Source organism: Trichoderma evansii (assembly GCF_050947405.1).
Source record: "Trichoderma evansii strain SZMC 28006 chromosome Unknown GGI43scaffold_1, whole genome shotgun sequence".
Taxonomy (NCBI): Eukaryota; Fungi; Ascomycota; class Sordariomycetes; order Hypocreales; family Hypocreaceae; genus Trichoderma; species Trichoderma evansii.
In genome coordinates, this window is record NW_028145205.1 from 1,679,375 (window position 1) to 1,688,873 (window position 9,499).

The window sequence follows — 9,499 nt, forward strand, 5'->3', positions numbered from 1 at the left end:
GTAAATGAGAAATAGATTAAAAATAATAAAACAGGATTGGTGCAATTATATTCCCCCCAAAAAAGACACTGCCCATAATAATACTTGCTACGGCAAGCCAGAAGAAGCAAGAGATGGAGAAGACGACAGTGAGTAGGCAACCCGCAGCCACAATGTAGAGGCATGCGGCAAATGAATCGTGCAAAAGGATCAGTCGCCTGTCACATACAAGCGAAAAATGGTAACAAATAGTTTGAAAGTGATGCATAAGTCCACGAATATGCTTTTCTTACCCCTCTCTTTCAGACATGCTAAGAACAATGTGAGTGCACAAGCAAAGAGTCTTGCAGAGTTACACGTATGAGTGCCAATTACATTCTCTCAGCTCTGTTCAGCCAACTACAGGTAGGTACTTCTCATGGAACACAAACCACACATGTACATAGTATTACTACTCAACTTAGTACTTTCATGGTCCACAGTTCCAAGTGATATTCGTAAGCACAACCCAAATCGAGATATCAAAGTGGGCGACAAAATCCGGCCAAAATAATCAAGACCAGAAGAAACCAACAGAAACAAAACCCCCCTCCCCATCCCTTGCTCCTTTCCAATGGGACTAACAAGCGGCTCTGGCTTTTTGTTCCTGCATTGGCTTCCCACGCCTAACCCGTGATTGGGCATAACCAGCCGGCGCGTGGCGGGGAGGGTCCGTGGCTGTTTCAACGGCTGCAAGTACCTGATACCCGGCAGCCACCGCGCATTGCCGCCAAAAGAAATGCCGCTGGCCGCACGGTGTCTTGGCCGCGCCTGTACTCGCAACTTTCCGTCTGCTTGGATTTTGGTTTTGACCTCTGCGCCCACTTTTGGCTTGTCATCTGTCATCTACTCCAGACTCCCGTTCCGAGGCCACCGTGCGCTGCTAGAAGTTGCTAGTAGAGGTGCTTTAGAGTAGCACCGAATGTTAAAATGAGGCATCAAAAACCGTGCATGCCAGGCTGTGGGAACAGGCGCCTGTTTTACTCCCCTTTGCCCTCTTTGCCCTCTTTGCCTTGTCGCTTATAGATTACCTGGCGCATGCCCAACAAAGTCCTGCACTTTGCGCGTAATCCAGCTCTACGCTACGGGGGCTGCGGAATTCAGCCCATCTCAAATCCCGCACAGATTGTATGGTGGTCGCCGGCCACGTTTCTCTTGTGTGGCTGGCGCTAAATTCGCAGATCTGAAACAAAGTTGTTTGCTTGGCCGCCTGACCGGGATCCGAGCTGCATCGCGCGAATCTTACTGGACGTCTGCTGGGCTTCAAAGCGCTATCACCACTGTACATACATGCATATTATCACTTGTCCAGTAGTACAAGCCGTGTTTTCCTCTTATCAGTGAGCTGTTGGTTATCAATCACTTTGTTGTGTTTGTTTGCTGCAGCCGACTATTTAAGTGGCTGCAGAAAAAAGAAAACTTTACATCAGCTGTGTTGGCCCCTTGCATGTATCAGAAAGAAAGCTTAGTATATTTCTTTCTTTTTTTCTTTCAGCTGCTATCCGTATGTGCCGGGTTCCGGTCTTCCCCTTTTCTTCTCCAGAAATGAAAATCCTTCTTCTTCAGTGTCGGCCATGTTCATGACATACTGTATGGCATGTACATGGTTTCGATCGATGGGGAGGGGTCGTTCCATAGCACTGCCAGTAATCACGCATCGGTCCACAGCTTCCAGAAGTCTTAGTTAGAGGGCCAATCAATCTATCAGGGCGTCACCGGTCAGTTCAACTGATTCTGCTGAAATTACGGATCGATGGAATCGAGCAGAGTAACAAGCCATCGGTGGTGATAACCGAATCCATCCCTGGCCCAGAGCGACATTCCACGGCCTAGACCGAACATGGCATGGGGCCCACCCATCGCCCATCATCTATCACCAGCAGCCTGTTTTTATATACCCCGTAATACGTTTGTTCCGAGGCTACACCGTCGAGAAGGGCGCTTTTTCTTTAGATAGGGGCGCGGCTAAGGCAGACCCTAACAGCAGCTCCGGGCGTGCTTCCGACCTTAGTATACAGTACCCTACAGGCAAATGCAGTGTGAGTTTAATCGTACCTGAAACCGCACACTTGCAAGACGACGTCCATATGAGTGTGTGATATTAGGTACAGAGCGCTTGCGGGTATTACAAAGGCGAGATACCCCGAATCCGACTCTCTGCTGGGATGGATTCCTTCACGCCACCCACTGACAAGGGGGCATCTATCGGAAACGCGGAGACGTGGGTATCTGCGAGGTTTACTGCTGGCACCAGTGGTGACAGTCCTCGCATACTGTATACTGTATTGATGATGATACGATGAGCCTCCTTATAATCGTAGTCGTGCGAGTTAATATATTTTGTTGACAGGCCATGTTCGTTCCCCTATTCATAGCTCCTCATCAATCCATTTCTTTCCCTGATCACCGCCTGCCATCTTAATGCCATCCTCTTTGAGACACGTTTTTAAAGCCTCTCCAGCATAGACAATTAATACGGATTCGGCGCAATGCGCTTCCCGTCTACCGGTACTAACGCGCGGCTACTCGCCTCTCATTCTCCATTTCGTTTCTTAGTTTCCTATCTTCCCCTCTCTTTTCTGCCTCTTCCCACTCCTGTACTCCCCATAATAGTAACCCGTCCTCCTATTCAAGAGCAGAAGGAAAAAAAAAATGCCGTGCCCCCAACTCCATACTTACATGACAAGGGGTGGGAACGGCATGCCTTTGAAACGCACTAGCGCTGAGTGGCCGCAACGCCCTAGCCGATTGGCTACCTTGGCCGAGTAGAACGACTTCAAGGTTGGCTTGAGGCTTACGAGTTATGGTTGGTTTTATAAGATACTTCTGCGTAGGTGGCACTACTCGTGTACTAATAGGCCGAGTCTGTGTCAAAATCATTACAAGATCTAGACCAGGGGTTGTGGGACTGCCAACTCTTTCCCTTTCTCTTTTTCTGGTATTGTGCTAGTAAGACTGCCAATAGCACTAGCAAAACTCGCCGGCGGCGACGATTAAGCATACGAGCGTAATGGCGAGCGTATTATCAAATGTAAGCAGCCGCTGAGCTGAGCAAACGGGCTACGTGAAAATAGTGCAGGGTAAACTATCAATAGATCAGGTAGTTGACCACATTCACGCTCTTGCTATGGCATGCACATAGAAAAAGAGGCACAGGCGAGTTAATAGGAGCTCATGATTAGATAAGTAACTAAGAGTTTTTTGAAAGTCATAAAAATCAAATACAACGACGTAATAATCATTCCATATATCTGCAACACAAATACAAGGCAAGATGATAAGCTCTAGAGCTGTATCCATCCATCAAGCTTTTCGCCAAGCTCAAGTTGCCAAGCAGTATTTCAAATATACCCATAACACAAAGTGCGGAGTAGTGCATCTGATATCCCGTAGTTGCACAAAATGGCTTCTCACCCCTCCTCCGGGGTGAAATACCAATTGCATCACCAGTTTCAGTGCGGCACCATCCGTCGTATATCAGATGACAATCTCGGACAGATTGCCGTCCTTCTTTTTTCCACATCTAGAATTTCAAATGGAGTCAAATAAAACAGGGCAATAGCCGAACGAAGCGGTGTACCCCCCGTACTAGTAGGACCTATTTCATATAACACCGCCAATTCGAAAGCACAAAGGGGGGCAAGGCAAATGAGGCTTTCCACTGGAGGCCATGGTTGTTGTACAAGGCGCAGCTTGCATTCTACGCACACTCGTATAGGTAGTTCGGTAATAGTAATCAACGTTGGGCCATGTTTGTGGTAATATCGAGCCCCCGCAATTACTTCCATTCATTTTCCTCCCCTCTTCCCCTGGTCTTGGAATCAGGTGAGAGAATGTCATTCCTCATAGCAGACGACTGATATGGGCCCACGCTGAACTTCCCCTGTCTGTTAGGTGCTGGGTACGGCGCCAAGAGCACACACGTGCGCGCTGAGTTTTTCTTTTCTAGGTAAGGAATATCGAGGATATTCGCATATTATACAGTCGTTGAGTACAGAGTACGGCGGTTCGCGCGCGCTTATAAGAGAGAGATATTCCCTCTAAAATACCTATGCACCGAGAGCTAGTAAAGTGAATTCACGTACTAGATGCGCAGACGATAGACTCGGACATGTTGATATGAACAACCCCACTGCGCACACAGATTATACGGAATCCAGATATCATCATATGCCTGCATCTACATCACAAAGATAGACGAGCAAAAAGGCCCGAGGGAACAGCAACTTCTTTGCCTCTCTTTTATGGAATAGGAAGGCCGTAATGGCCTCACAAACCGAAGGATGTTCTCACTCAGACAAAATATGCCCATAAGCAGATACGCCTATAATTCCACACTCGTGATGATAGCAGCAGAGAGATACGTCAACGATTTTCGCATGTAAATGTGTGTAATTGTGTGTAAGATGCTGCCGTTGTCAAATCGCATCTAATATTAGCTGGGCGTTAGTAATCAGGCCTATTTTAGGCATGAAGCTCAAGAAAGGACGAATTAGGAAGTTGGAATTTGATCGGCGCCGTGCATTTTCGTTGATCCTGCCAAATCTGTAGTCTTAGCGTCACGATGCGGCTTCCATTTAGTCTAATGTGCCTTTATGCGGCAAGCACTTCGCTTCCAGAACTATTATCTGCCTGCCCAGTTTGGCCAATAGTCTATTCGTATTATTTGAGGCTCTTTGTTACGGAACTTTAGCCCCTATTATGCTGAGTGATGAGCCTAGGATGCGATAGAGCTTTGTTGTCGCGGATCTCAACTAATCAACTAACTAGCATGGCTTACTGGCAACAAAAATGCTACGCCTAAGCACTATAATTCTCTTCCGTCAACTTTTGAAACTTGTAAAATTCAATACTACCTACTATCTATAGGTTCGTTCCTTCAACGCTTGAGCCACCAATGCGGGCCGAATTTTCTTTTATTCCACCAATCTAGCGATGAACTAAGGAGATCATTCTCATGCGTACTACTAGTACAAACACTTATACTAGGAGTGAGCGAGCAGCAAAACCGCCAGAAAAAGTAAATGCCAGGAAGAGGTAGTGCTGAATCCCATTTTCTTATGGTAAAGCGATTACTTATCTAGTTTGAAGCTCTTAGGGCATCTGACATCTGCCGTCTGGCGATCTGGCCCCTAGTATAGGGTATGAACTTGCCAGGGTATCACTGATAGCCACATAACCCTCGTGAAAATAACGTCTTTATCTTATCGTATTCAGCTGGGTTGTATTCTTCCTCAATAAATCAAAGTATAAGCTCAATTAGCAGAATTAAAAAATCTCCCCACTACAAACCGCTTCCATGCTCATCCTCCCTTGGGAAGCAGGTAGCAACCTCAAGCTTGCCAGTCTCCCCGTTAGCATGAAATGAGAGCACAACAGATGCTCCATAATTGAGAGGATTGCCCTCAAACACAACCAGATCCTTACTCTTGTCAAGTCCCAGAATCGACTCGACATTAGAGCTCACAAGCCGAACGGTATCTTCCTGACTGATATGAGCGTACTTGGCTGCCCAGCCGGCCTCTGGGCCCAAATCATGAATGCGATAATCCACCGGCATTGCTAATCACCAAATATATATCGTGAGCCAAAGGATTTCTTTTTAGCAGAAAATAGATGTCTTGGGTGAGTGCTTACCAGTCTCAAAAATCGCCAAGGCAAATGTGACACCAGCTTCCTTGAGGTAGCTGGCGACGCTTCTGGTGAGAGGAGGTCCAACCACCGCTTCGCTGTCGCGGAAAACATCGGGAGCAGCCCTGTTCTCTGATAGAATCACGCTGATGTTGGCAGCAGCGAGATCTTCGGCCACCTGGTTAACCATGTTAGAACCTGATTCTCTCAATCTGTAATTGCTGTGAGGTTTTGGGGATATACTCACGTATGGTGCTTCCTTGCCCCCCAATATCACAAGATTGGTGTCTGGAAAGTCCTTTTTGATGAGTACCAACTGAGAAATATCGTACTACGAGATCAAGCAATGTTAGCTAGCACCATTCATTCAAAAGCATTTGCAGCTCGACTTCATCTTACCTTGTTGTTGCAGTTCACAACGAGTGGCAGTTTACCAGCCGCCACTCGCCCATACACAGTTTCATTATGCTTGCCTTTCCCGTCCTCCAGCATCTTACGAAGATGGTAGACCCCATTGCTGACCGTGCCCTCCGACTGCTTAGTGACATCACCAAGTGTTAAATGCAGAGCCACATCTCCCCGAACAATAGCCCCGTTTGTAAGACTCTTCTTCCCGCTCGTAAGAAATTCCACACTGACGCCATGAACGAAGCCAGAGGCATCTGCTGTCGGGAGTGAGATGGCTCTGGTTACTCCTCCAAGACGCGCCCTCGCAAATTCCTTTCCGTCAAGCCAAAGTCCGTACTTGGCATAGACCACGCTCTCAGGATCTCCAATTTTCTGGCCTGGGGCTTGCCCGTCTCCTGTGCTTTCATCCGTGGCAATTTCAGTCATACCTAAAGCTCTGGTGACGGCTGTTAATCCTGGCAAGACATGGCCATTTTGCAAAGACAGGTGGAGGACCTTCTTTCCATTTGCCTTGAATTTATTCTCTGCTTTTGTACATGAAGCTGCTGAACCAAAACATGAGACTTCTCCGTCCTCAACGACGAGCTTGAGAGGCTCATTGTCAGCCTGTGCTACTGCGGCCGCCAGTTCTGGATAGTTGTCAACAAAGGCCTTCTGAATGCCATCAATAACGAAGCTCTGGTCTGCCTCATACGCTTGCGAGCACGTTTGTTCTCTTTGCGTATCCGAGACTTCATACCGCATCTGTGGCTCAAAAGAGACGTTTGTATCTTCAGTACGGGCCGCTGTAAAAGTTGTGTGCATGCTCTCTTCAACTCGAGATTCGTCCAACTGGGCTCGTCCATCAACAAAGACCTGTAGAGGTGTTGCACCGATTGACAGAGGGTGAGAATCCCATACAACAATATCTGCATCAAAGCCAGGTCTGCAGTATCCAATGCGGAAATCAAGATCAATTGCCTTTGCGGGCACAGAAGTAATCGACTGAAGGGCCTTTTCTTCTGGGAGCTTGAAGGCGTGTCCGATGGCTGCCTGAGAAGCCAGATACTTGGCATTTGTCAAGCCAATACTGTGGTCAGACTTGTACGCTACGGGAATGCCATTTTTATCCAGGATATGTCCCGCATATAGGCTTGGAGAGTATGCTTCTGATTTATATAGACTGAACTCTGCAAATATCGCAACAGTAACGTTGTCTCCCTGCTCCTTGAGCAAATTGGGCACTTTCCAGGCCTCGGTGGCATGATGGAACCCGGAGACTCTGTACCCAAACTCATGGCTGATCCGAAGCATGGTCTCCATATCCTCCGGCTCATAGTTATGGTTCTGCACAATTACCTGTCCTCGAAGAATAGCTACCGTTGATTCGAGATCCAGTTGAAACGGAAATTTCCCATGATGATGGACGAAGCCAGCCTTGCGGCTTTCACGCCAGTTGTGAGCCTCGAGGACAGCAGAGCAGTAATCATCCTGCTTTTCCTTTAATTCCTTGGCCTTTTGCAAATGTTCCCGTAAGTGCCAGGCATTGCCCAACCGAGTATACCCATAAACTGCCTTTGGATTTTCACCAAAAGCAAACTTCATATACCGACGGCGGTCACCTACAGGAACTCCCCTCTCAAGAAGGATATCTTCGACAACGGGCTCGGAATGCTCTCCAGAGTAGAGTGAATTCTTGACGGGGACACCTTCACCAGCAATGAGGTTTGCCGAGCCTGGAATGAGGAGCGAAGACGTGACACCTCCCGATAGAATCAGTGTAGCGCCTTCATCATAAGCTTTCAGAGCATCAATCGCACGCACACTTGGAGTGAATGCTTTGGTATCAGGATTTACCTCATTTGTGTCATCGGTCATCTCGGCAAGAGGCCAGGTCATGAGGAAGTGATGAGAGTGCATATCCACGAGCCCCGGAGTGACATACCGACCTTGAACATCGTACTCCACGATTTCATCATTCGAAACAACTTTGAGGTTGTCCGCAGTCTTGTGAACAGCTTCAATAATACCCTTGGAAAAGACAATGTCCACAGCGTAAGGAATGAAAGCCTCGCCGTCGAATAGCGTCGCATTCTTCAGAACAACAACTCCGGCCTGGCCATTTGTTTGCGACCACCGCGGATTGTTCTTTCTGGAACCAGGCACAGGCCTGCCGGGCACCTTATCCAGTCCTCGGCATTGGGCCAGTGACTCTTCAAACTGCTGCAGCAGCCTCGGCGAGACTTTGCCATCTTCTCGCGACTCAGTTCGATACTGGCGATTAACCGCAAAACACAACCAGAGTACGGATGCGGCCACCACAAAGCTTAGCCCTGTTCTGATGGACAGGACGCTCCGCATGAACAGTCGCCGCTGCCGACGTGATTGCCTGGGATATGCCGGGACCTGATATGGCGGCGGCTCTAGCGAGCATGCATCTCCGCTCTGGAGCAGCCTTTTTTCAGCCCCCTCGTCCATGCGGTGTGATGTGATACGATACGATATACGATATGGTAGGACACGGTACTGTAGGATCACGGGCGCGCCGCAATGCCAGGGAACGGTTTTCACGCCAATGCGAACGCGAAGCGTCTGCTAGTTCTTCGTAGTAATTGCAGCAATACTACTTCCAAACAGGGTGGTTTGCACCAAAGAGAAAGCGGATATAGCAGCAATTGCCGCTCAGAAAGTAAGGATGCAGCCAGGAAAGCTGTGTGGTAGCCGTGTCGAGATAAAAGCAAGCTCTTTCTTGCTCTCCCCCCTTGAGGCTTTTGCTGCTCTTGAGACGATTCGTCGTAAGCTGCGTAAGACGAATAAAGTAAGTAAACAACACCAGCACCTGGAGAGAGATCCTTCAGCAGTTGTCCAAGTATGGGCCTTACTAACCCGCAACGCGGCAGCGCCCTATAGAACTTTTGTTGCCGTCCATGTCCACATCCGGGATAGGCGGTAGGCTTGCTGCAAAAACTATTCCACTTCAGTGGCGCTCTGCGGGGAACCTGAAGAGAAGCGAGCCGTCGGCCTTGTAATCACCCCCTGAGTCGCCTAAGGCGACGAGGCTGGGTTGCAACGTCTGCTTTCTTTTCTTTTCAGTGCATTTCCCGGCAATAGATTGTTCTCCGAGGACGCGGAAGAAGACGCGGCAGTGCTTGTAGCAGCATGTATCTGGAGAATCGATGCTTTCGAGAAATGATGCCAGGTCGTACCGCGTGCGAACTGCTGGCTCTGGCACATGGTACTCCTGCTGCTAATCGGTACGGGCGAACACCTCAACAGAAGCGAGCATCTAGCACTAGCATTGCTGCCGGCCCGTGCCGACGCTTGGCCGCACTCCACGTTGATTTGAATGTGCGATATACTTCGTACTAGTAAACCAGTGAGAGACGACAGAATTCATACATATGCATGTATATGACGGTGCTTACTGCATATGTCAATTGCGCCATTGGAGATAAAAAGAAGA

At 48.4% G+C, this 9,499-nt stretch overlaps 2 protein-coding genes across 2 annotated transcripts; both read right to left on the reverse strand.

Annotated features, from left to right (window-relative positions):
- Positions 1-1,949: 1,949 nt before the first annotated feature.
- GGI43DRAFT_390529 (uncharacterized protein) lies at positions 1,950-3,224 on the reverse strand (the record flags this gene model as incomplete). The annotated part of the gene is made up of 2 exons (XM_083204328.1): positions 2,883-3,224; positions 1,950-2,824 (listed from the first exon to the last, which is right to left on the reverse strand). Coding segments are annotated over exons 1-2 (314 nt in total), but the record flags the coding sequence as incomplete, so codon positions are not given.
- A 1,948-nt stretch (positions 3,225-5,172) lies between these two features.
- On the reverse strand, positions 5,173-8,797 carry GGI43DRAFT_16553 (carbohydrate esterase family 9 protein). The gene is made up of 4 exons (XM_083199611.1): positions 6,049-8,797; positions 5,897-5,980; positions 5,656-5,827; positions 5,173-5,580 (listed from the first exon to the last, which is right to left on the reverse strand). The coding sequence occupies exons 1-4, from the start codon at positions 8,512-8,514 to the stop codon at positions 5,303-5,305; spliced, it is 3,000 nt and encodes a 999-aa protein (XP_083066172.1). The 5' UTR covers positions 8,515-8,797; the 3' UTR covers positions 5,173-5,302.
- Positions 8,798-9,499: the final 702 nt, after the last annotated feature.

Excerpts from the sequence above, each read along its gene's own strand:
- GGI43DRAFT_16553 (XM_083199611.1), bottom strand. The coding sequence starts at position 8,514 with ATGGACGAGGGGGCTGAAAAAAGGCTGCTCCAGAGCGGAGATGCATGC. Across the intron at positions 5,981-6,048 it reads TTGTGAACTGCAACAACAAG|TACGATATTTCTCAGTTGGT; the intron begins GTAAGATGAAGT and ends TTGATCTCGTAG. Across the intron at positions 5,828-5,896 it reads GGGGCAAGGAAGCACCATAC|GTGGCCGAAGATCTCGCTGC; the intron begins GTGAGTATATCC and ends ATGGTTAACCAG.